General features: G+C 36.7%; 3 protein-coding genes and 1 long non-coding RNA gene across 5 annotated transcripts; 2 read left to right on the top strand and 2 right to left on the bottom strand.

The window, feature by feature from the left end:
* Nucleotides 1–779: 779 nt before the first annotated feature.
* Nucleotides 780–6,665, bottom strand: LOC120476640 (uncharacterized). Its single transcript, XM_039667803.2, has 5 exons — nucleotides 6,208–6,665; nucleotides 2,965–3,156; nucleotides 2,697–2,853; nucleotides 2,428–2,613; nucleotides 780–1,548 (listed from the first exon to the last, which is right to left on the bottom strand). Exons 1-5 carry the CDS (start codon nucleotides 6,386–6,388, stop codon nucleotides 1,323–1,325), a joined length of 942 nt encoding a protein of 313 aa, XP_039523737.1. The 5' UTR covers nucleotides 6,389–6,665; the 3' UTR covers nucleotides 780–1,322.
* slc13a4 (solute carrier family 13 member 4) lies at nucleotides 6,272–23,861 on the top strand. The gene is made up of 17 exons (XM_039667709.2): nucleotides 6,272–6,362; nucleotides 11,380–11,542; nucleotides 14,525–14,653; nucleotides 16,506–16,642; nucleotides 16,722–16,897; nucleotides 16,994–17,057; nucleotides 17,140–17,170; nucleotides 17,616–17,684; nucleotides 17,765–17,949; nucleotides 19,139–19,258; nucleotides 19,346–19,447; nucleotides 19,809–19,910; nucleotides 20,040–20,146; nucleotides 20,362–20,507; nucleotides 21,167–21,328; nucleotides 21,444–21,581; nucleotides 22,700–23,861. The coding sequence occupies exons 2-17, from the start codon at nucleotides 11,423–11,425 to the stop codon at nucleotides 22,835–22,837; spliced, it is 1,926 nt and encodes a 641-aa protein (XP_039523643.2). The 5' UTR covers nucleotides 6,272–6,362; nucleotides 11,380–11,422; the 3' UTR covers nucleotides 22,838–23,861.
* Nucleotides 22,950–27,131, bottom strand: coa6 (cytochrome c oxidase assembly factor 6). 2 transcript variants are annotated; one of them, XR_016150139.1, is made up of 4 exons: nucleotides 26,972–27,131; nucleotides 26,626–26,784; nucleotides 25,139–25,306; nucleotides 22,950–23,917 (listed from the first exon to the last, which is right to left on the bottom strand). XR_016150139.1 is itself a non-coding variant. In XM_039667874.2 (3 exons), exons 2-3 carry the CDS (start codon nucleotides 26,767–26,769, stop codon nucleotides 25,211–25,213), a joined length of 240 nt encoding a protein of 79 aa, XP_039523808.1. In that variant the 5' UTR covers nucleotides 26,770–26,784; nucleotides 26,972–27,131; the 3' UTR covers nucleotides 25,096–25,210. The 2 variants fall into 2 exon arrangements, 1 of the variants encoding a protein (XP_039523808.1); XM_039667874.2 differs by lacking the exon at nucleotides 22,950–23,917 and having other exon boundaries at nucleotides 25,096–25,306.
* Nucleotides 25,830–26,786, top strand: LOC148965149 (uncharacterized). The gene is made up of 2 exons (XR_016150140.1): nucleotides 25,830–26,256; nucleotides 26,598–26,786. It is a non-coding gene; the product is annotated as an uncharacterized LOC148965149 (long non-coding RNA).

The following is a 27,131-nucleotide window of genomic DNA, read 5'->3' as shown; positions in this document are numbered from 1 at the left end:
GTCCACCCTGCCTACCTTAGATCGTGAAAGATACATCCACAAACTTATTTGGTCAATTTAAAAACATGTCCCTTCATTCTCCCAGCCTCAAATTGGTGTAACAACCCCACCCAGTGGATAACATGATGCAACAATGATCATAAATATATGATGCAAATAACTGACCCTAAAACAAACCCGAATCCTACCCTAACCATATCGTATTAGTAAGTATATAGTTTATTATAATTACTCAGTCATTACTTTAATCTATAAGTACACTGTAATAGGCAATCATTAAAATAAAGTGTAACCGATTTGATTATTTTTTGTTTGTTTCACGGATAATTCACATTTATTTTTATTCTTAGGATCTAACTTTCTGGGTCCAGTCAAACTGGCCTACTTGTGCTGAAGCTTTCCAATAAGCTGACTGTCAAATTATTTAACTCATCTTTTTCAGCATTGGCATGTCCTATTGCTAGGTTATAGGACGCAACACTGAAGAAAAAGATGATGAATTACAGTAAATTCAACAGTGACTGAAAGATTTGGCTTTTCCATGGATACTGTTGCACTGAAAAGATTGCTTTTTATTATTTAAAGTATGTAATAAACCTTCATGTATTAAAATCTTGACATGTTTAAAAATTCTATTATCAATACTCCATTTTAACAATGCAAAATGTGTAGTTATTACCATAGTAAAACATGTAACATAAAACACTCTATAAAAATATATATTTTTATGACTCTGTGGTGAGACATTGTAGGCAATGAAAAAAGACAAGACATAGATAATAATTTTAATCTTTTTAATATTATTAGTTTTTTAGGTTTAAACAAAATCAAGTTTTAAGTAATAGGTTTATGAGATCCCAACGTCTGTCCGTAATCAGGACATCAATGCAACTCGTATACACCTCCATAATAAACATAAACATAATAATGTGACCTGACATGGCTGGATATTTACATTTTAGTTAGTGAGTGCAAATAGTCTGAACCTTTGACACACACAAAAAAAAGAACTAGCTGAAAATAAAACCTGGACTGGATCACAGTACCAGTACGGATCTTTCCTGTCCAAGAAACTATATAGTTGTTCAGAAATGTTCTTACATACAGTATGCAACATACTAAATGTAACTACTATGCAGAGACCCACACAATGTCTAGAGATCTAGTGCTGTGTAGAGATCTAGGTGGCTCTTGCTTGAGTCCATCATTTCTCTTGCTTCTTCTGAACCCCAGTCACCCTACAGGAGACGTTAGCATGTAGAGGCCGTAATCCGTGGCCATGGTGACAGTTGTAAAAGTTGTGAATACTCAGAAATGTGCTGCTATGGCCACAGGCGCTGTGGAGTGGCACCGGGGTACGGCGGCAGAACGGGCTGTTCGCTGGGGCTTTCTGTGGGCGGAGGGGTGGAGAGGCGGAGGTAGATGGGCGCGCTGGGTGCAGTCGGGACAGTGGGTGTGGGCACCCTCTGCAGGACCACATGAGGATACATCTGACTTTCTGTCCGGTAAAGCCCAGGAAGAGGAGCTTTCATGAGGTTTTCCTGACTTCTGCAAAACAAACACAGTTTGGGGTCAGAATTTTTTTTTTTGCTGTCCCTTTTTTGTAATTGGATTAAATCAAATAGAATAGAATACAACTTGTTGCTACCCCTTTTCATGATTGGATTACATAGAATAGAATAGAATAGAATAGAATAGAATAGAATAGAATAGAATAGAATAGAATAGAATAGAATAGAATAGAATAGAATAGAATAGAATAGAATTGAACTTGTTGCTGCCACTTTTTCATTATTAGGACTAAATCAAACTCAGAGTAGAATACAATGCAACTTTTATTCAGCAAGAACACATTCAATTGATCAAATGTGACATTTATAATATTCCAAAAAACGTTTGAACGTTTGAACGTTTGAAGAAAACGCATCACGGTTTCAACAAAAATATGAAACTGTTTTAACATTGATAATAATTGTTTCTTGAGCAGAAAATCAGAATGTTAGAATGATTTCTGATGGATCATGTGACACTGAAGACTGGAGTAATGATGCTAAAAATTCTGATTTGATCACAGGAATAAATTACATTTTAAAATGTATTACAAAAGAAAACTATTCTATTATAGTATGTTTACTAAAATCTATTGTAACTAAACTATTGAAAATCTATTTTAAAAAATGCAAATGCAAATAAATGCAGCTTGGTTGAGCGTAAGAGACTTCTTTTAAAAACATTAAAGACTTTTACAGCATTTTACACCACCCAAAAATGAAAATTCTGTCATCATTAATTGTTGTTCCAAACCCATGTAACTTTTTTCTTCCTAAATGATGGCAGAATATTCATTTTTGGGTGATTTATTCTACTAATCTCACATAGAAACACATAAACACAATCAAGTTAATTTAACAATTCACTGTTTCTCACCTCTGATAGCCGCGGTTATCATAACCAGCCAGTCCCCCCATATAGACCGGGGTCTCAGGGGTCAGATTGGGGTCAAGGTGCTGGGAAAGATTGTAAATTTTAGGTGGAGGAAAAGCTTCCCAGTCTCCTTCATCTCTTTCCAGCCAGCACTCACTCCTCCAGGGTGATTTGCGCTTGTTTCTCATCCTAGAAAAAAATCAGAAAAATCATTAGCATTCTATTTTAGGTTGCGTTGTCTCTTTTTCCCCTGTGTGTATGAACGGTCATACCTGCCCCGTCCATCTGCCCGTCCTGCCCTCTCTTTGCTCATGCGCTCCTGCAGGCAGCAGATAATGAAGGACACGGACATGGCAAAGATGACGATGCTGCTCACTATCGATGCCAGCACGGCCACTCTCAGCCCGCGGTCCTCTGGTTTGGGAATGGCTACCACATTTACACAATAGTCCACATTGAAAATCTGGGATTGAATTAGCAAGAGTGCATTTCTTAACTCTTTATCTCTTTAAAACAGAAATGATGGCAGTGAACACAGACCCTCGCAGTCTGGCGGGTAGTTGCTCCACTGAGCGGTGTTGCTACGCAGGACACACGTGATTTTCTCGCTGCCCACCAGCTGGTACCCCTCGAGGCACCAGAACGCCAACACCGTCCCCACAGACATCCCTGTGCCCTTCTCTACATAGAAAGAACCTCGCCGAGGGGGCAGCAGCGACACGCAGCTCAGGTCTGCAAAAAAACAAAACAAAAAACAAGCAAACAGATGCTTAGAACTCACTTTTCAATGTGTTTAGACTTCAATATGAACTTAAATCCAACACAGAATAAAATAGAATAGAATAGAATAGAATAGAATGCATCTGGTTCTATCATGATTGAAATAAATAGAATAGAATAAAAATGCAACTTATTGGTTTCTCTTTTGCATGATTGGACTAAATCAAGCACAGAGTCGAATATCACTTTTTCACGTTTGGAAAAAAATCAAGCACTGAATAGAATAAAATAGAATGCAACTTGTTGCTTTCACTTTTTCATGATTGGACTAAATCAAACGGAATCGAAAGCAACTTTGTTGCTATAATGTTTCATGTTTGGACTACATAAAATAGAATAGAATAAAATGCAGCTTGTTGCTGTCTCTTTTGAAAAGAATAGAACTTGTTGCTGTGACTTTTTTGTGATAGGACTAAATCAATCACAGAATAGAATAGAATGCATGTTGCTATCATTTTTCAGAATATAGAATAGATGGGTGACATTAATGTATTTAAATAAAAAAAATAAAAAGTTTTATCAATATATTCAAATGCAAATCTAATCTAAATTAAAATGCTAATAAAAATATAAATTACTATAAATCTATAAATTCTAAAACTAATGCTCAAAAATCAAAATCTTGTTTTTTTTTAAGTACATACAGTTCATAAACTGAATCATTGTTAATTACTTTAACATATTGTCAATTTCTGTTAATAAAAAGTTAGAAAACAAGAGGCTTTATTATAATTACAGAATAAATATAGGAAGTGTGTTTATATAAAATAGGATTTTTTTTTATTCAATAAATAAAAATAATAAATAATAAATATCAATTATCACAATATCAGTGCTCATGTTTTCCATCAAATTGACTGCTTTAAGTCTGTCTGTGAGTGTATTTTCCCAGGGACTTTTACTTTTATTGTTAACAGTACTTAATTATCCTCAAGTGTTAAGATGAAAGCATTTTTTCTTCTCTCTTTCTATCAGTCCCCATGCCCTCACTCTATCCCATAATCCACCTCTCCTCCAGTCTCTCAGCATTCCCACAGAAGAATCAGCGTCTTCTGTCTTCTCCTACTGAGTCTTCATCAGTGCACTGTCCATCTCCATTGTCAATATACAGTAAAATTGAGCTCATATTGACTGTGTTGGAGTCAGTGTGATTAAGCTGGCAGGGTACACTTGATGGTGTTTATTGTTCACACCAGTTCGACTCCAGAGAGTCCTGTGCTGGTCTCATTAAGCCCGGCTTAGCTGGCATGGCAATGCTGCTCACGCCAGAGCCCATTGCTAGCATTAAGCAATCCGACTCCATGGCAAAATAAATAAATAACTCAACTGTCACTTTTTTTCTCCCCTCCCTCCCCGTCTCACTCTCAGAGAGGTTCTCTTAGAATAGAACATGATTAAATAAAGCATTGGGCCGTGCATTAAAAATTGATGACCCACAAGTCCCTGCAGCCGAGGGAAGTGGCAGCCTGACCACACGCTCCTGAAACCGCACTGCCGTAATACACAGACATTCATCAGTTGATCATGTAACTTCAAGAACAGTGTGGAACAACTTTTCCCGCTGTGCTTTTTTAACGTGTAGTTCTAACTCTGCCGCCCTCACGGCATGCTATTTCTGTGTGAACGGGCTTTCTCTCTTTAACACATTAAGTATAATCCCTTTAAAAAAGTGACGTGGAAGCCTCTGTGACGGAGTGAATGGAACAACTTTACTGGTTTCCTTTTGCTATTTTTCATTTCATTATTATCATTGCAATTATTTGTTTTCTCCCAATTATCTTTTCAAGTGAGAATAAGGTTATTTTTGCATTGTGTTAGTTGTCATGAAAATACTTTTTTTAAGGACCAGGTAGGTTCACACTGTGGCATTTATTGTCATATGACAATTGAGATTCTCATTATTGTAATACTAATGAATTATTTAATTCAATACATAAAATACTACTGTAATTCTTCACAATTCTTCACATAATTTTTCACTTAGAATAAGATTTTTTTTTCTTTTGCATTATGTCAATAAGAATGTTTTGGGGGGGGGGGGTAAATGTGCTAAATTGTCTTAGAAATAATGCCACAATGCAAAAATCACAATGTCCTTAAAATAGCCTTTGTCTTTATACAAACTATATCTCTTTTTTCTGCATGCAGAATATCATTTCTATAGGATGAAATATGACCCGTGCATGTTTTTCTCCTAGAGAGAGATCTACTCAAGACTCCTTCAGGTTCGCAGTGCACTGAAAGCTGAAAGCAGGGCAAATTCTGTCATGGCCACGGTGGTGATAAACCCCCTCCATTTCACTTTCAAAGCTGGCAACCCTGTAACGGAACTGACAAAGTGCCAAGGACTATCCCACAGCTCGCCATTGCCACGTGGCAAAAAAGCGTCCTTTGTTTCACCTGTGGAATAAACCTCAAGGTAACTGACCACCCCTGGATGGTTGTTGGTGTCTTTCCCCCCACAGATAAATGAAAGACTCACCCTCTGCAATCAAACTTATATATTACACATTACAGCTTGATAATGTCCTTTTTCTCTCCAGCTCATAGCCCCACAAATCCGTCACACATATTGACTTTAGGTCAGAAGACATCAATAAACTATTTGCAAAGTGTGCATGCCTGGAGAGCTTGCCAACATACTTTATATGTTCTCCAATCATATTAAAAATCCGAGGTATATACAGCTCAGGCTGATGTGATTTGCTCAGTTGATCCTGGAGCCATTATGAAAGCTCTGTTTGTGAGTAAACCCTTAAGAAGATTTTGCTTTTTAAAACCATACACATGAATTTCAGGAGGAAGTGTATTGTACGTGTTATATATTTGTGTGTTTTTATCCAGATGTGTACTGTAATGCTGCACGGTGAGTATGCTCTTAATGAAAAAGTTATGCAAAACGAAAATACTCACACTTGCAACTTTTTTTTGCACAAAACTGCTCAGTGCATTTGCTCATTTTTGCATATGATCCCTATGAAAGCACATTGTGGTTGTACGCACCTGTGTAATTGTTGGTGAGAGCCTCAGTGCTGTTCATCTCCGTCTCAGTGGCAGGTGGAGTGGTTTGATGAAAAACGGGACTGACCGAAGACCCTTCATGTGGCGTAAAAGTCCGAGCCAAGCTCCACGTCAGAGACCACAGCAGGAAACCCCAGGTGAGGAGGCTCTCTTTCAAAGCCATTGAAGTCTGGGGTTAAAAATGAGAAAGAGAGTGTGAATGTCAGTCGGTCATATCCGCCGGTCCTTGGTGACTCCAGAGGCTCTCCTGCGCTTCCAACAGCAGAGGCTGCTCGCTCCTCCAGAGGATCAGAGACCGAGAGAGGGAGGGTGGGAGGGAGTTACGCTGACTCCACGCAGCGCAGCTGTGTGTTTCTCCTCCGTAAGCCGCTTGTCACTGCAGCTCGGCTGCTGAATATGATCCGCTTGCGTAATGCAACACACGGCAGAGCTGCAGTCGCTTATGTGCTCACACATCCTCATGTACATACCGAATGCATCGCTCTCTCTCTCTTTCTCTCACGTGATTACAAGACAATGGCTTTATTAAAGTGGAGGCATATTTACTATTGTTTTAGTTCAATGCACTGAATTGAATTGAATCCTCCAAACTAAAATTTGAAATGTTTTTCTACATTTTTGCAATTCTAGTATAAAGCAATGGAAATTAATTTAATACATGGCATGTTTTGAAGGAGCTGCGATGGTGCTTTTAATATATATATATATATATATAGCCTATATATGAAGAGTTCAGATGCAAAAGCCTCTAAATGCCATTTGAAATTTTCTTCTTTAATGATTGATTTTTTTTCAGTAATTTCACTTAAATGGCAATGATATACCTATTAATTGTTATTTGAGTGAAATTACTGAACTTAAATATACAAGTTTGATAAAAATCATCATTAAAGAAGAAAATTTAAAATGGCATTTAGAGGCTTTTGCATCTGAACTCTTCATATATATATATACTTATATAATTTTTTATACATATATATATATATATATATATATATATATATATATATATATATATACACACACTTAGGATTGAGTTTCAAATGTTTTTTAAGCCTCTTGATCACCTAGGCTGCATTTATTTGATCAAAAATACAGTAAAAACAACAATATTGTGAAATATTTTTACAATTCAAATGAACTGTTTTCTATTGTAATATATTTTAAAATGTAATTTATTTTTGTGATCAAAGCTGAATTTTCGCCATCATAGTCTTCAGTGTCACATGATCTTTCAGAAATCATTCTAACATTCGGATTTGCTGCTCAAGAAACGTTTCGATCTTTTTTTTTGGTTTTTGGTTTTTGGATCATGTTTTTTTTTCCATGATTCTTGATGAATTTAAAGTTCTGTTTTTATTTGAAATAGAAATATTTTGCTTAAAAGTATAATCAACTTGGATGTTTAAGACATTTCAACTTAAATTACATGAAACTGACTTAAAAATAAGCTTAATCTTGTATAATATATATATATATATATATATATATATATTTAATTCCTTAATTTATTTTGAAGTGTTAAAGCAATGTAAAACCTTATGTTGTCAACTCATATATATATATATATATATACCCCCCACTACCTCCCATATCTGATCTGATAATGATGGCATTTTTGGACTTCATAATTTTCATATATGCCTTAATCTCTCAGTTTCTAACCAAATAGTATATAGGTCTAACCAAATATACAGTAGCAAAGCCTTCGACCTCTGAATCCACCTCACACATGATGACAATGCTCTCTCTGTCTGTATGCAGCAGTGTAAGTCATTTCATGTGAAATATTGAGTCTGTCAAAACGAGTCTACTTTGTCTTACCCCATTCATTCATTCTTGCTGTTGTCATTTTATTGTATAAACACTGTTAGTGCAGCATGTCACTCACTCACAGCTGTACTAATATCCCCTTCAGAGCTGACACTGATGTTGGTGACAGACTCCTCTTTCTCTAGCTGTGACCCTTCTGTACTGTGAGTGTTTTCCCAGAGAGAGAAACAATCAGACTCTCAACTCATGTCTTAATATCCTCTTCTCTTTGTGAGTTTTTGCTCTCAACGTTACACTTCTTCAGCATGAATAACAGATTGTTCAACGAGCCCCTTGATTAATCAAAAACCTCTGGTGGTCTTTTAAGTCTCTGTAATGCTAAAGATCCTCACCCACATCAATATAATATAACCCTGATCTTAATGGCTCCTCTCACCCCATCAAGCCCTTATAACTCTGCCCAAGAGGAGGACAGCACTTAATCTTCAGCATTGTGTCTTGAAAAACATGGTCTTTTCACAGCCTCATGCAGGAGCAGCGCTTCTCCTAACTGCTTGTTCACAGTGTTTGAAGATTTAAGCGTTTCTGACATTCATCCCCTGCTAAAACCCTAAAGAGGTTTACAGGTAACTTAGGCAACATTGATTAGGTTATGCAACTCTCTGTTCTGCGTTTCCTCCCCATTGACTGTATGGAGAGCAGACCGTTGATTTAAATGTAGAGAAACGCAGAACCTGTAGCGTGATCACACTTGAGAACCCTGAATAACATTAGAGAATAAAAGTTCATCAAACAAACAAAAGCACACAAACAGCTCTGCCCTCCTGCCCGGCTCATTCGTTTTTATCAAACAAAGCTTTGGTTTAGCACGGCATTTTCTCAGATTAAGTTTGTGTTCAGAAAGAAATTACAAAGACTTAGACCGCATTACGCAATAGAAAAGCAGCAGATTTTTATTTGTTGTTGGCCGTATTACATTGCAGATATTCTCTTGCAACAACACTTCACAGTTTTCCACTAGGTGGCATGTGATGTACATAATAATGGTCATTTTAAAATGTATTGGACTGATGGAAGATTCTGTTTTGGTGCTTTTTCATACAAAAATGGGCAGAAACACTGGTAGGCAATTGTATAATTATTATGTACAGTATAGAACAAGATAATTCCGAACAATAAAGGTAATAAAAATTGTACAATTGTTTGAAATTCTATAATTATATAATGAAATTAATGTAAATACATTTTATAATAAAATTATAATTATTGATATATGAATAGCAATTAAATGTTAATACGCTAAATAATATGAATTAATTGTAAATACTATTATTTTATTCAAGTCAAAATTGGACACACTAGACTTACTGAATTTGTTTCACATTTTAAAAATATTTTGATCGAAAGGCATTTTCCTAAATTGTGCCTTTACAAAATGTATTTATTTTCTTTTTAATTATTTTTTTTAATAGATTATAAGGAATCTTATAATAAGGAAGGCAGCCATTAAGTGTCCAACTACTTTAAATAGCCTCTCATGATGCACATCACGAAAATTTGTTGTAGCCTATATTATGCTAAAATGTGGAAAACGGTCGGAATTAATAATAAGTAGACTAGCAGTGCGCATCCGGTCTATGCATTATCCTGCATACATGAACTGTGCGCTACTAATCATGAAATACATGCTATGTTGAATCAGTGAACACTGGCTGCTGTCACGAGCTTTTGTGCTTCTGCTGTTTGTCCAGTGGCCTTTATTTTCTGACAGTCTTAACTCCATGTTCTCTGATCCCTGTTGGGTTTATTCTAAGAAACTGACGGTGTTGCATGTAAACTGTTCAATTTGGCCCAGAGCTTCGCAACCCCACGACCCCACAGCCGGCGTTGCCAAGTCCGCTTATTGTAAGCGACTTTGGCGGGTCGCGGTTTTTTTTTTTTTTTTTTTTTTTTTGGCTTGTTTCTAAAGTGTAGTTGCTTATTTGGGCTTGATGCCAAGCAGATATTTTCTATATGTTATTTAAATGTAGGAGCTTGGACCCAGATGGCACGAGTAGCCAATCAGAGGCAGTTTTTTTTTTCATTTTTTTTTCTGGTTAGAAAAACGTTAGTGAGTGACATTTAAATGAAAATAACGGCGAGTCGCGACTGATAGTGACTGAACTGTAGGTGAGTTTTTATATATTGATTATTTTTTATATATTATATTATAGTTTGACCCTTTAACTGTCACTCCCCCTTCATCATAATCATCAAACTTAAATGGTTGTAATTCAAAAATGCTTTGGAATATATATAGGCTAGAACTATTTGGTCTTGTTTTAAAGAAGACCATTTGCCAGATTATTTTTGAAGTGAAGTAACGTTATTATGAAATTATGAAAGTGAAACAGAAAAAAAGTTATAAGTTTGAGTTTATAAAAATGAACAATGTAAAAATATAATTATTTATATTTTATATAAAATATATATATTATAAAATATATTTTACTCTAAAACTGCAAGAAAATGTACGTTAAGTCAAACGTCTGAAGAAGTTGTGTTCCAAATTTTAGGTTGATATCTCAATAATGAGCTTTCAGTAAGATTTCATTTGTGCTCAGTACTACCACTGATGGAAAGCCAAGCTTGTAGGCTACCGTGTGCACAGCAAAATGCGCACAGTTTAAGTTTACCAATCTGTCCACGTGGATGTAAATTGACAATCTGTACGGTACCCAGTTTAAACCATCCATCCCCATGCACGTGCACACAGTTTATTTTTGTTTCTTTATTTTTTGGGGCTTGTTTTCGCCGGCCTGGTTGCTTATTTGTCTCGCGAGATCTGGCAACACTGCCCAAACCATTCATAAACTCCACTCATTTAACTCTGATTGGTCCAGCTTCAAACTGGGAGGAGATAGGGTTAGATTAAATTAAATTTATCTTTACCGTGCAGTCTTACATTTCGTATTTATCATTGGAAAGGTTTTTTTATAACGCGCACAGACAATGCGTTTATTCAGAGGACAGTTCGTGATACTTGTACGCAATTTTATGTGTTAAAAATAAGGAAGCAAATGGGATTCGCAGATAGACGCATTTACAGGTGGAGACACACAAGCTGTCGGGCGCATTTCATCAATACACCCTGAAAGCTGAATAAGAGGGTCTGCACATCACTCATAGATGGATTAGAAGGACAACATGACCAGGCATATTCAAACAGGAACCAAAGCGCACAATCTATGCAACTAGACCAACTTTTCCAAGAAGGCACGGAGCGCGTAAAACGCAAGAAAAAGGGGAACAGCAATTTGCGCGGACAACAGCTACTTCACAATTATAATTTATGTGAAAATTGAAAGAGGAGTAAAGTGACTTGTGACTTGTTTCTTGAAGATCCCTGAACTTCTACGAGCTGAATTGAGCAAAGCGTTCTCCCATGAGGCTGGAAGGCGCCAGAATGGACTTAATCAAAAAAATATGGACGGCTCGGAAACTCATTCTCGTGGTCATGATTCCGTTATCCCTGCTGCCTCTGCCTCTCATCCATCCGTGCAGTGTAAGTATATCTTCATCCAGTTCTACAATCACATGAGCTCGTGCGCAGTGCGCGGTGTCCGTGCGCTTTTACGCACTAATGCGCGTTGGGTATTTGCACTAACTTATACTTTACTCCGGTCTAAAACAATACATTAAACATGCATTTTGTTGAAGCATTAAAACATTTACACGATATTTCATTGATTTAGATTACTTTTATTCCGCGGAACCCTTTTCATATAATTGCAGACGCTTGGAAAAATTTAGTCAGACCAAAAAATAATTCTGTTTTATCGGCAGACAGACAGTCTAAATCAAATAATGCATTAAGCATGATCACTGATTATTGTCTCATGTGCGGTCCCTAGGGTTTCTCGAGGTGGCGCGGCGACCTCTCACCTGGTTGGTAGTTTTCCAGGTGCGCAATCCCGTTCAGTGCCGAGATGGTTCAAGTCTTGTGCTTTTCTTTTGGTAATTGTTTGTTTGAAACATCGGCCGTTTTTACAGATGTTGTTTGTTTATGTAGCATGTGGAATCTTTGATTCAGTCCAAAATCATCAAAGCCTGCAGAGAGTGCATTTTTGCTAATCTCTCATGCCATATTGAGTCATACAATATTAGCTTACTATTTGTTAGTATTACTATAGAGCATTTCATATGTCCTGCATTTGTATTGTCGTTCTTTTGCAAAATGATTTTAGAGATTATGAGAATAAACCACTTTCAGATTTATAATTTTACAACTTTTAGATTTCAGGCATTTTTTACATGTTACATTTATGTGTTACCATATATATATATATATATATATATATATATATATATATATATATATATAAAGATTGTGTGTGTGTGTGTGTGTGTGTGGTTCGGTTTGTGATGTCAAATTAATTAAAATTTAACGGCCTATGCTTGAAATCATTTATCACAATTCATGGCCATTTAAAATAAATTAGTAGCTAAGGCAAAAAATGGTTATAACGGTGACAGGATCTTAGAAATACACTTTGTAGGCTATACATAGGCTAGATGTAATTAGATGTAACCTAAAATCTTGATGTTGAAGTAGCCGATTCTAATCAGACACAAAGTCAATAGACAAACAGGGAAACAGCGCATAGATCAGGAAATATCATTATCTGTTGCATTGACAGTTTTTTTTTACAAAACATTTTAAGATTAGATCACTCGCACAGATTTTGTGTGCTTATCTCTGTCTGATAGCACTTTTCATCAAGAGTCAGAAATAACGGCTTGATTAGTTCACTAATCCCATCTCACCCGCTGACTGAAAGCAATTATTCACGCAAAGCAATTGTGTAATGAATTTAATGTGTTCTGCCACAAAACAACAAAAGTTGAAAAGATGGACTTTGTGTGTAATCCTGCGAATACACTATTCATGCTAATTAGAGGAAATTGTCAGGTTTTTTATTATCTGTAAATCCCTGACACATCAGTGCCCCATTAGACCTTTTAACAGAAATCAATTGAATCGGAATGGACTGATTTCTTGAGCAATGATGAGATTAGAGCAGAACAAAAACAATGTGCCAATGTGCGTTTAATCTGCTAGTGTGCCACATAACTGGAAGTCCTACTGCAATGTTGGGAGCTGATCAGAAAGCAGAAAGTTGGGAGTTTGTGAACAAAGGCACACGCTGAGTGATAATCGGCTTTGGCAGAAATGCTGAGGGACAGTAGAAGGGTCAAAAATGTGATGGTGAGATGTTTAGTGGCTAATGGAAACCAGAAGTTTGCTGCTCCGAGTCCCATAAGGGACAAGCCATGAACCATTGTGCCCGTGCTAAATTAATACTTACAAAAATGTGAACCATAGATTAATGTTAGATGATGGATGAAATGGAAACATAATAAAGATCCCAGATCTAGGCAGGTGGAGCTGGGGGAGGTGGAGGGTTTCAGAGGAGCTCTTGTAGTGCGCCGCAGGACTACAGCAAACACTGAACCAGACTATTTAATTGTTGAGTAAGCAATCTCATTGGCTGCAGGATCAACAGAGCCAATCAGCTTGTGCCATGTGGCAATGATGTGATTTTGAAGTATGTTCATTGTTAAAAATGGAACCTGAAGTGTTCCAGATGAAATATAATGAAACAACACTAAATAGGCAAATCAGATGCACGGAAAACTGCTGATATTGCTGATCTAGCAAATAAAATAAACTTAAAAGATTTCTTGCTAAAAAAAGAAAGCCACTAGACATGATCATCGGTTGATCACCACAAAATGGTCGCATATCAGTGCCTTTCTAAGTCCTCATCATTAGCGTGATGTACTTATTGTGCCTGGAATGTGTGAGCGTGTATTAACTTTGCTTGGCTGTTATGAAACTGATTAATTATGAAATATGAGTCACCTGACAAGTGCTCTGTCAGCTTAAGCTCTGCATGCAGACTTTACACAGACTCTGTATTTGACTAATTATTTGTTATTTGGTGGAGCCACGTGAAATGCTTTGCACCCAGGTCCAAATATTTGGATTTTTGGTCTGATTTGCATACTTACACACATGCTTTCCTGTTGTTTTGCTTGTAATTGAAGTCATAATTTGGTTTATTCATTTATTTTAGGGGCAGCTGGTACATGCAAATCCTCTCTCCTGTTTATGTGCATGTAATCAGCTCTTTATCTTTATTTAAAATCACGCATCAACTGCATTAATATGATCTTGCTATAGTTCATATTTGTTTTATTAAATAGGTTCAGTGTTTGCTGTAAGCTAGTCCTCCTCAGAAACCCCACCTGCCTAGATCTGCTATGGGATTTATGTATATTTATGCAACAGCAGCATATCTTACATACTGACAGCAGCGTGTCGGTGTATCTATTAGCAGTAGCATATCCATATACTTGCTCTGCAGATCTAGTCCGTCAAGACCAAATACATTGACATGATTCCATCCAGAAGCAAATGAGTGTTTAGATCACATTACATATTCTTAATGATGATGTGTTCCCTGCTTGGTCTCTTTTGCAGGAATCATCATGTGCTTATGTCCTGATTGTGACGGCGGTATATTGGGTATCTGAAGCTGTGCCGCTGGGAGCCGCTGCACTGGTTCCAGCCTTCCTGTACCCGCTGTTTGGGGTCCTAAAATCCAGTGAGGTAGGATGTTTTTACTGGGCCCTCTCTCATATGTTTTGTGCAACATGCTCTAACTGGAATACTGTAGGTTAAATATTTAACATACTTAAATTGCAGGACTTTGCATTTCTTGCAGAGCTAGTTGATGTAATATACTACCCATTTTCTTGGGGAAATGCCTGACTTGGTTATATCCATCACATCTCTTATATCTTTGTCACATTCTCACATTTCTTTATAGATCTCTAGGGTTCTTGACTCAACTCGTTATGCCACAAATGAAATGTCTTAAATAATTGGATAATACTTTCATGTTTAATGGGTTATATACATTTTCTTGGAGATAAAGTATAAAATGTAATCAAAATTCAAATTAAAAATTAAAACAAAAGTAAGTAATTAAAATGAAATACATGAAAGGATCCCATGATGGAACACTTTAAATAGCCCTATAAATGAAGCGCCTGACAGAACTCTTGAAGGTTCTATATAGAATCTTATCTTCCAAGAGTGCAGGGTACAAGGCTTCGAATAGGTGATGTTTTATGTGTGAAAAATGTCATAGTGTTTTTGTTTCATCAAGCACAAGGCTCTCAGAGTTGCTGATCATTCATTTGTGTTCCTGTTATTGTGTCCACAATAAACTGCCAAGAGATTATGTAAAACAAAATGCTGCATCATGTGACTAAATCCCATTGGCAAACTTGACAAAGCAACCTGTTATCTTAAATACTTGTAATCATGTTTGTTAATATTCCCCTTTTTTACGCAATCTTTTTTGCTCTCGTCTACTGACTGCAGAGATTCGGGTTGACAGATGTTGGACTACTAGCCTTCAAAAGTTTACACATAATTCATATTTTTAATACTTTCAAGATATGTTTATTGGGCAGCAAATCAGCATATTAGAATCATTTCTGATGGATTATGTGACACTAAAGACTGGCGTAATGATACTGAAAATTCAGATTTGCTAGTAAAGGCTTTTAGGTCAAAAATAAGTCAGAAGGGATGGCAGTAAAAGCTTTGACATTGACACAGAATCTTCTGTCATACTGGAAATGTATTAATTCTTGTAAGAAACATTATTAAAGAGTTTTGCTTATGCCCTTTTAAAATTCTTGATTTTGTTTTGGGGGTCTACTACAATAATCTTCAAAAAACACCTTATTTTTCACATGGCATTTTTGCAGTAACTCTCTTCTTGGAACTTGTGTGATTGAAGCTGCAGGTCACGAACTGTGGTTGGAATCATGGTTCCTTGTCAGTATATGACATATGGACATATAGTATGACATTGGCACAGTAAGCAAGCTAACATTCAGTACATTCTATATATATATATATATATATATATAAACAGGAGTGACCGGTTTTGAGAAACAGTCGTGACCAGCTAGTTAGTTTCAACAATGAGGCATCATATGTAGGTTAAGCCTTACAAAAAGCGAGATGTGATCTAATTGGTTGGCTGGACCAGTGTGCTGTGATTGGTCAACTACTTTGAGTGTGTTTTTGGAAATGTCCTTCCCCTTACCATAACAGTGAGTTTCAACACACTACTAACTAACTCAACCAGGCCTCTCACCTTTATTCTGCGTATGCCTTGAGCGGGAATTATTTAAATGAGGAATATTGTGACGTGTTAATTTCCGGAGGAAAACTCAAGACCACAATGGATGCGTTTCAGGGAGTTCAGAAATGGTGCGCACTGATATAGAGAATAACTTCCATAGGAGGGACTTTGTGCTTTGGAACTTTCCAGACCCTTTTTATGCTTAAACTGCAACATTACACACTAAAGAAAGTTAAACATGTAAAAAAAGCATAATAGGTCCTCTTTAAATCTCTCTCTGTGTGTGTGTGTTTGCAGGTGGCCTCTGAATATTTTAAGGACACCACCCTGTTGCTTATGGGGGTCATATGTCTGGCCGCATCCATCGAGAAGTGGAACCTTCATAAACGCATCGCCCTCCGGATGGTCATGATCGCAGGGGCCAAACCTGGCATGTATGTATTTGAGCGCCTTTAACACGCACTTACTGTTGGAAACTGACTCTGTGACCTACTTATGCTCTTTGTGTTGTAGGTTGGTGTTGGGGTTCATGTGCTGCACGGTTTTTCTCTCCATGTGGCTGAGCAACACGTCCACCACGGCCATGGTGATGCCGATCGCTGAAGCTGTTCTACAGCAACTGATCTGCACAGGGATCGCTGACAACATCGATGACTCGGCGACCGGAGATACACAGGATGAGGAGACCGGTGAGACAAAGAGGCCATCTGAGAATACGTGCATGGTGTTTTTTTTTTATAACCTTAGTCATATTTTCTAAATGTAATTCTTCTGTTCTTCCACAGACAAAGAGGAAAACGAAAAAAAATCAAGCAATAATCACCTTCAAATGCTGGAATGCAAAAACAAGTAAGACAATATCTCTAAACTGTTTTAAACTTCACCTGTATTAAACTTAAGCTTATTCTTTGTATTTTCTTTTTGATTGCAGTGAAAAACATGAAGTCTGTATGCTAAATGAGGTAAGATTAAATGTGTCTTATCCAAAATGCTACTCAAGCACCCATTACAAAATGATCATCAAATTTGGAAAAATATGGCTGTCAGAAAGGAAATAAAAGGGTTAATTTAGTGGGTTTTTATTGAGGAAAACCTGTTAAATAAGTAAATAAATACAGTATTAATTTAATTTTTTTTGTAATTATAATTTATGTCATATATTTAATGTTATTTTATAATATTTAAATATTTAAGCTATTTTTCTAAAATGTTTTATTTCTAAATCACATTTGACATTTTTTAAAAAAAAACAACACAAACTAAAACAAAAAAAAGTATTAAATCACTCAAAAATTATTTTATATTCAAAGTAAATACAGGTAAATATATCTAGCATTATTTTTGTTAACCTACAATTAAGTTATTGATTAAGAATAGATTTTTGAAATGTGTTTTTTCGTACTGTAGGAGATGAATGGTCTAACATTTAGGCCTGGTTACGGCTATTCTAATGAATCAAATGGACATCTGCCAGAGGTGAGACCTTCGCCTAGCTCACAATAACGGCAGAATCTGCTTCTTACATTTCTAAAATGATTCTAATTGTTCCTAAACAGGCTCCAATTAGCATTCCCGTGCCAAAGAAACCCAAAATCCGAAGGGATTCGCTGTACCCCACCAAGAGAGACCACATGATCTGCAAGTGCCTGACTCTGAGCATCACGTACGCCGCCACCATCGGCGGTCTCATCACCATTACCGGCACGTCCACAAACCTCATCTTTGCCGAACAATTCAACAAGTATGTTATCGCTGTGCCAGATCCATTCGAAAAAAGGCACATTCGCAAAACGTTGGGCACTGCTGGGATTTGTTTAAGTACCTAATTCAATCCGCTCAATCTCATTTCCTGCACATTGTAAAGACGCTAAGCAGAGAAAAATAACCCTTTCCTTGTGCAACATTTCTTGGGCAAAGGTGACTTTATATTCTAACCTGTTTTTTTTTCACCAGGAAGTATGTTGCTGATGTAAAAAACATACAGTAATGATGTTAGGAGAGGATATTTTTTTTAATGACCCTATAAACTTGATTAAACCATCAAAATATGAGGAAAATATTTCAGATATGAGGAACAGAACACTTTGTTAAAGTATCTGACAAAATTATTTGGCAAAAAAGGCAATCTACAGCTACAGGTTTTATTTAACAATGCAAAAAGAAAAGCTCACAGGGATAAGCATACATTTAATATTTCATTGGTTCATACAATTTCTTTGTATGACTGCCTGACCAAAAATGAATCTGTCATGTTTCATTGCATTATCACAAATAAAACAATTGACTCCAAGCACGACTAACGGTAAAGATATTGATTTTCCTAGGCTGGACATCACTTTTGGCCACTACTGTAAAAGAGAGCCTTAGCGGGTCAGTGGGGTTTGTATCGACGCTCTTTTCAGGCAAATTGCCATATTGACAGTAACTATCACAAGCTCTGATATAATCTGCGTTCACTGGAGAATTGTTATCGCTGACTTGACATTTTGTCAGAAATAATCAATGTAATGTGCTATTTGGCCGAAAGTGGGCCAGCTAAAAATCTTGCACCGCATTGATCGGCTCTCAGTATCTTCTTGAGGATTTCAAATGCTGTGTAAACAGAACCTTGTCCTTTTCTTCCACATTGAATGAAGACATTTGACCCCCGAACGCAGGGGGATTTTCTTTGGAAAAATGTGCACTCTGATCTCATTAAGACTTACATTAGATATATGTAGTGATAATATAATGCATGCAATGATCATTTGAATTATACCAACATTATAAAACATGTTTGTTGCAATTAGCTGTCACAACTTAAAAAAAAGTTGTCGTTTAATACAACTTCACATTGAAAGTTGACTAAACTTAAAATTTAAGGCAGCTCAAACATTTTGTCTAACCTACGATTTGCAACACTAAGCCTTGTTATAAAATGTCTTTTTCAGTCGTTACCCAGAAGCAAAGGTGATCAACTTTGGCACTTGGTTCATCTTCAGTTTGCCGATCGCTTTGATCATGCTGATACTCACTTGGATCTGGCTTCACTTTTTATTCCTGGGATGCAAGTAAGAATAAAAGAGAGACTTGTTTTATTATTATTTTGAAATGATTTTTGTGAAACTTGCAGAACTCAGAAGCTGTTTTCTCTTCAGTTTCAGAGAGACTTGCTCTCTCAGCAAGAAACGCAAAACCAGGCGAGAGATCCTCTCTGAGAAACGCATTCATGAGGAGTACCAGAAACTCGGCCCCATTAGGTAGACAGTATAAAAAAAATTTTTTCGCTATAGTGTTTCACAAGAAAATACTATTTTCAGACTTTAAAATTCTAAATTATTTACATTTTGTAGTAATTATTTGTCAAATTTACTAGCAATTTCTGAGTGAAAATGGTTTCAAAGTAAATCCTACACCATTTTTTTGTGTACAATAGATAGTAGATAGATAGATAGATAGATAGATAGATAGATAGATAGATAGATAGATAGATAGATAGATAGATAGATAGATAGATAGATAGATAGATAGATAGATAGAGAACTTTTACAGATCTTCTGATTTCAAAAAGATTTGATATTGATGTTGTGACTAATAAACAGTTTTTCTCCTGATGCACAGCTATCCCGAAGTCGTGACAGGCATCTTTTTTATTCTGATGACCGTACTTTGGTTCACCAGGGAGCCAGGATTTGTCCCCGGCTGGACATCACTTTTTGAGAAGTATGAGGACATCTTATGTTAACCCTTACAGCCAAGAAATTGATTTCCATTTCTTTTTAGAAGAGCCATTTTGTTGCTTGGATGCTTACTAAAAGCCTCTAGATTCACTAAACGTCCTGTAATTCGCAGGAAGGGCTACAGGACTGATGCCACGGTGTCTGTGTTGCTCGGCTTCCTCCTCTTCCTCATCCCTGCTCGAAAGCCTTGGCCATCTGCATTCTCCAGCGAGAGCAAAGGTCAGATCCCATGCTGCCCTCAGCAGGAGCGCTCCACACTTGAATGTAGCCGCGAGTACTCGCTCAGCAGGCTGATGCTGTAATACACACCACCAGGGTCTAGTTGTACAACCAGTTCATTCAGGTTGAGGACATCAGAGCAAAGGTGACTGTTCTCGACGGTGCACCCTGTTGGCCGGGTTTGCTAAGTGCTCTTGTCTCTGTTATCTGTGCAGATGATGATGATGATGATGATAATGACGATGAGGAGGAAAAGGACCCTCTGGCCCCGATGATCACATGGAAAGACTTCCAGAGACTGATGCCGTGGGAAATTGTTATTCTGGTTGGAGGAGGATATGCACTGGCTGCCGGGTGCAAGGTGAGCGTGTCTGAAAGGATGTGTTTCAGGTTGAGTTTATGAGAATATGATCAAATTTAAATTCTAAATATAAATAATGTAAGTACAATTATGAAAGAACGTGACAATGCAAAGTTTATTTTATATAATTATTATTTAATAATTATCATCAGTATTTTATTTTATATCATTTTTATAGTTTACTTTTTTATTACTGTATTCCTTAATGAAAGATACATTTTTAAAAGTTTTTAAATGTACTTTAATATTACATTATTTATGTTATTTTGTTGTAATATTACAGTATAATATGACCCAAAAAATATTTTTATTTTATTACATTACGTTAAATTGCATTGTAATATTAACAGTGTAACTAACATAGTTAAAATTGTCAACTAAAAGCCAAAATAGTCTTATATTAATATATTTTAATCAATAATATATAATATAATTTATTTTTAAAAATGTTTAATATTTAAGATTCCATGTTGATTTGGATAAAAGTGTCTCCCAAGAGTAAAAATATTAAGAAGTAGCATTTCCCTTAAAATCACACCAAAAAATGAAGCATATTGTAATAAATCATAATTTTAGAGAAGTGCTTTGTGACGACAGACAGAATCTTTTCTAGAATCTCAACTTGTGTGTAAATGAACCATGTGACTTCTCTCGGGCAGGTGTCTGGGCTCTCCATGTGGATTGGTCGGCAGCTGGAGCCAATGAGTGGTCTTCCTCCCTGGGCAGTTACGCTGCTAGCGTGTCTTCTCGTGTCCGCCGTCACTGAGTTCGCCAGCAACCCCGCCACGCTCACAGTGTTTCTGCCCATCCTCTCCGCCTTGGTCAGAACACGCCCGAAAGACCAGTCTCACACAAACAAATGAATCTGCATGAAAGCGTTTTGTTTCACAGTGGTGTTCTGTCTCGAATGACCCTGTGTCTCCTGTCCCCTCACAGTCAGAGACGCTGCAGATCAACCCTCTACACACACTCATCCCTGCCACCATGTGCGTGTCCTTCGGCGTCATGCTGCCTGTTGGAAACCCGCCGAACGCCATTGTGTTCAGTTATGGACACGTGCAGATCAGCGACATGGTATGAAACAACATTATCCTGTTATATCACCTCTGTTACGTCTCACAGCTGTGCCAGGAACGCAAAGGTCACTAATCATTTGTTTTTCATAAGCACGTCTATAAAGTGCCCACAAACTGAGGGCCATTCGGTGGAACAGGTGCTGCTTTCAAAGAGTGCATTTTACACAATAAATACTGGGTTAAGTGTTGATAAATTGAATTGTTCCAACTGAAGAAAAGTTATTTAACATTTCAATATATTTTAGGATAAGGCTTCAGAAAAATAACAGGGCTGATGGTAAACAGGTTTGCAATCTTAACATGACATTTTAAGATGGTCCCCTAATGATTAACATAGCAAATCTAAATAAGAAGGATTAAAAAGAGGAGACAGCTTTAAACATTTTTTTGTTTCCTTGTGAGAGTTTTAAGAGCTTTAAAAGGGGGGAAATATTTCCATTAAAATTTGTAATTAAACATTATTTTAAAATCTATTATCTAAATAATCTAAACTATTATTTTATTAAGACTATTATTTTACGTATTCTGTTACTTATTTAAATGCATATTGATAATAATCAATTTTAAAAAATTGGTGGTGTTTTGAAAACGTTTCCATTTTAAAGGCATCAGCATCAGATAAAAATTAAATTTTAAAATTATTTTAACTAAAATATATCAATTAATAATTTATATGTTATATAAGAAAAAACAACTACAGCTTCATAGTCAGTTACTAATATTTTGTTGGTTCTCTCTTGTTATTTTACATGTGTTTCATTGCGGTTATCACAAATAAACAGTTGACTGCAAGCACAACTATGCAATTTGCTCTCAAAATCTTTAACACATATCCAATAATATTTGAATAAAGGATGATATCAATTTTCCTAAGCCGGGCGATACTTTTGGCCACTGAACCACAGCACACAAATAGCAACAAATTTGTAGAAAGACTCTTACTAATTCTATGAACATATAAATCAATTCAGTGTGGGAGGGACAACAAACGGCTATTTACAGTATTAACTGTATTATTGACTATTTGTTTTTACCTAAATAAATGGGACAATGGGCATGTTTCTCTAATGGATGCTCGTATACTGACAAAAGTTGTTTTCTCCCTGTGATTCACAGGTCAAGGCTGGGTTCGGAGTGAATCTGATTGGAGTTTTTGTGGTCATGTTGGCCATAATGACGTGGGGAGAGCCTCTCTTCCATCTGAGCGAGTTCCCCACCTGGGCGGTGATGCGTAACGTCACGGGCAGCTTGTAGCCGGAGGTGGGCGGCACAGGCGTGAGTGTTTGACACATAGGGACTGAGGACACTGGATATACACTGAAGAAAGCATATAAATGTGATTAAGGCCTTATTTTCCCCCCCGTCCATGGAGAAAGAGAGTAGCCGTGACACCTCCGTCGGAGGATGCAGAACTGTTCACTGTGACTGAATGAACGGCACAAACGGGGAAAAATATACTCTTACACTTCTATATCAATGTTGCCTTAAAGTATTAGGCGTAGATTAACATCTTTACAGCTGAATGCACAAGTTTACGTGCCTACAAAACACAATCAGCAATGCTTGTGTGTGCCACTGAATGTAACATGTCTGTATGCTTTATTTTCTGATGTCTAACAAATGTTGTATTACATTTGCATTATTTACTTGAGAGGTTTGAGGGAGATTTTGCATCAGGCCTATTTGCAGTTGAAGTCACTGCTGAAATCAAACATAGTATCTAAAATGCTCTTGCCAAAATGTTACATAGTTTATATGTGGTCAGGTTACAGAAGATTATTTCAAATCCTTTGTTATTCAATAAACCTCTTTTGAAGGAGGCCATTAAAGGTATAGTTCACCAAAAATGAAAATTCTGTCATCATTTACTCACCCTCAAGCTGGTCTCAACCTGTACGAGTTTCTTTCCTATGTCGAAACTAAAAGAAGATATTTTGAAGAATTTTTGTAACCAAACAGCTTCTGGTCCCCATTGACTTCCATAGTATTTTTTTCTATGGCAGTCAATGGGGACCAACAACTGTCTGCTTACCAACATTCTTCAAAATATCTTTTGTGTTCAACAGAACAAAGAAATTCATACAGGTTTGGAACAACTTGAGGGTGAGTATATGATGAAAGAATTTTCATTTTTGGGTGAACTATCCCTTTAATCGTTGTACATACAGGAATTTTGTTATTGTCGGCCACCCATTGTTTGCCTAGTCACCAGCAAATCATTGTAATATGTTCTGTGATCTCTGAAACATAATAAAACACTGTATTTTTGGTTCATTTATTTATTTTGCTTTTCAGGCATTAAGCTTCATGCAGCACAAACTCATTGAGATAAATCAGAGCCGGCTTCAGACCGCTTTTAGCAGGGGGGCATTTATTTTCAATGGGTGGGCACTAGGTAGGTATGGGGACTTTTTTTTTCCGATATTAGATATCCTATATTTATTATTGCTACTGCCTTTTCTGTTAGCTATTAACATGAAGTAATGCAACCCACACAATAAACACATAAAACATACACATTGTTGCAAGACGAGCGACTCTTAAGAAATTTGATCAAGGGTTAAATAGGCCTATACAAAAAAAAAATAAAAAATTGCAAGACCGACTCTGACCACAGCTTTATAATAGCAAAGCTAACGAACATGTACATAGTCTCTCACTGACAGAATAGCCGTTTATATACTATCTCAATGGCGGAAGTGAGAAAAAAAAAGCTAAGTTACTCATCTTTATTCTGCTATGTTCTAACATAAGCATTTACATTCGTAGCCTTAAAAAAGCATCATGTAGTTACCTTTATCAAATAAAACCTTTAACACCTTTAACAAATAAAAAACACCCACAACATACACAGATATTATTCTACAATTTCTATTTACAAGAAAATATATAGGCTTAAACACCTGTTTCTCCACGGCGGGAGTGAGTGACATTTCAGGACAATGGGCAGCGCAAAAAATAGGCCAACTAAACTATTAGTTTCATCACGTGACAGCACATAGTGAACATTACAGTACATGCCAGTTAGATAAATACACTTACGACTCGGACTCGACTGTCTTTGGTCTCGGTCTCGACTACAACACTGCACGGTAGAAGCACCAAATACCAACGCCGGGCTGTCGTTGTCTTGCTGTATGGGGTAATCGATATGTAAGGAGAAACTGTGGTATTGAACCATTTTCTAATTTCCATTTTTGGAGAGTTTTCATCTGTTTGCTTTGTTTTGAATGCAGGAAGCTCGCGCGGTCGCGCCAACTGAAAATCATTTCATTCAAGTATTAACGTGCGTGATTGGGGGGGGGGGGGGGGGGGGGGGGCGGCAGGGGGGTTTCCTCACAGCGTTACACTGGTTTTTATGTTGGCTTTATTGTATTTTCAGCTAATGAGCCGTTTGTAGACATATATTTGTACTATTTCTCACTGAAATGTGAATTAAATTAAACTGATATTATTTTGTAAATTATATCATAATTCAATTTGGGGGGGCACAAAATACATTTGGGGGGGCATTGCCCCCTAATGCCCCCCCATAGCGCCGGCACTGAGATAAATGATGATAAATAAGACAAAACCACAATGTTTTATATAGGCTAGGAAAACTTTTAGTTGTCAAGAGTCCAGTGGCTATAATTTTGATGCTCCTTCAGTTGGTTCATAGCCCTCATTTTGTATTTTCTCCTTATACTTCAAGAAGTCCCTCCGTTTGATGAAATACTTCACCTGCCATTGAATAACAACAATCAGTTCATGTACGTGCATTGTGAAATTCAACAGAAGACACTTGCCCTTGTGAAAAAGAAGTGTGCTTAATTGTATTGAAGGTGCACTTGTAGTGTACTTCAAATCCTAAAAGTAGATATTTCTAAAAACTGTAACAATATTAATGAAATAAAAGTTTACTTAAGTGTACATATTAAGTGAGTATATTAAGTGTTTTAAAAGTATTTGTAATAAGATCAAATGAAAAGTTTCACTTTAAATCATTGTTTTAATATTTTTTTGTTATATTTTAAAGTACACTTACTTTATGTGTTGACTAGCATACTAAAGCACACTAGACCACCATATTAGAGCTTTCTGTCCCTCCATAGACAGCTAGCTATGCATCTACCACTTAGACACATCAGAAATTTCATAAAGAGGTCATAAAACTAATCCATTTGAATTAAGCGGTTTAGTCCAAATTTATTGAAGAGACTCGACTGCTTTGTATGATGAACAGATTGAATTTAGGCTTTTATTCACATATAAATATTCATGCACACATCAGTTGTGGTAAACAAGCTCAACCATGTTCGCTTGATGTTCAAGAACCAATGAGGTTCATTCTCATGTTACGCAGCACGTTTGAGCTTCAGCAAGAACCAATGAGCTTTGTTCTCGTACACCAAGCAGGTTCGGTTGAGCTTGAGCGTCAGTTTGTGTTTGCTTATCAATGTTTACATGTGAATAAAAGCCTAAATTAAACCTATTCATCATATAAAACAATCGAGTCTCTTCAGAAAACTTGGACAAACCGCTAAATTAATATATGGATTAGTTTAAGTTATCTTTATGAACTTTTTGAAGCGTGAAAGTGGCAGTTACGAAGCTGTCAACTGAGATATCTCTGACTGCATTCAAAAGTGAAACGAAAGTTGAACGAAAAGTCTAACGGGTTTAGAATGAAGGTGAGTAATTAATGACAGAGTTTTCATTTATGGGCAGACTAAATACTTCAAAAGTATTATATTTATACGTTTTCAATAATCAAGTATAATGTTTCCGAAAAGGTATGCTACAGTGTGCACGTCTTGTTCACAAGCGTGGCTACATTGAGAGGAAAATATTAGTGTACTTATTACTAAATGTTGTATGCCATAACAATGAAATAGGCTATTATGTGTACATATCAAGGCAATGTAAAAATAAAATGTTTTAGTTTCATTCAAAAAACCTCAACATTCGTGACAGCTGCTGCAATTCAAATTAAACGCAGGTGTCAATGAGATCGTTATGTTTCTGCACTCAGAACTATTGAATCAGTACTATGGACAGACCCACTGGGCAGGACACTTGTCTTCAAACTCCAGCTGGTGTTTCTCGCAGGCAGATGCGCTGTCTCGATGGACATCTAGACACTTCCAGAGCTCATCTCTCGCGCTCCAGCAGGCCTTGCGTTCACTGGCGTTAGGAGCGCTCATCTCTCCTCAGTCATTCTGCAGGTTTGTCAACAACTTTTAACACTCTTATTGTTCAATATAAACGTTACAAAAAATGTCATTAACATTAAGGACATGTTTAACCATTAGTGAACTGTCATGCAGACTGGCGTGTTTTACCAGAGAACACAAATGAGAGATAATTGTGGCTGACAGTTCGGTAAAGAAAGCAAAACTCGCTTACCAAATACGATTCATCACCTCAAAAGCTTTCTGTAATTATTATTAACCTAATAAAAGTGTTAATCAGCCATATTCTGAAGTCCCAAGGACGCGTTGAGGAAGTAATGCGACTCTACAACAACACTAAACATGTCGCCTTTTGATGACTCAAGCCAAGCCAT

This window comes from Pimephales promelas, chromosome 24, assembly GCF_988280905.1.
Source record: "Pimephales promelas chromosome 24, fPimPro1.hap1.1, whole genome shotgun sequence".
Classification (NCBI taxonomy): domain Eukaryota; kingdom Metazoa; phylum Chordata; class Actinopteri; order Cypriniformes; family Leuciscidae; genus Pimephales; species Pimephales promelas.
Note: the sequence above shows the minus strand (reverse complement) of the source record. Positions and strands in the feature narration are given on the sequence as shown.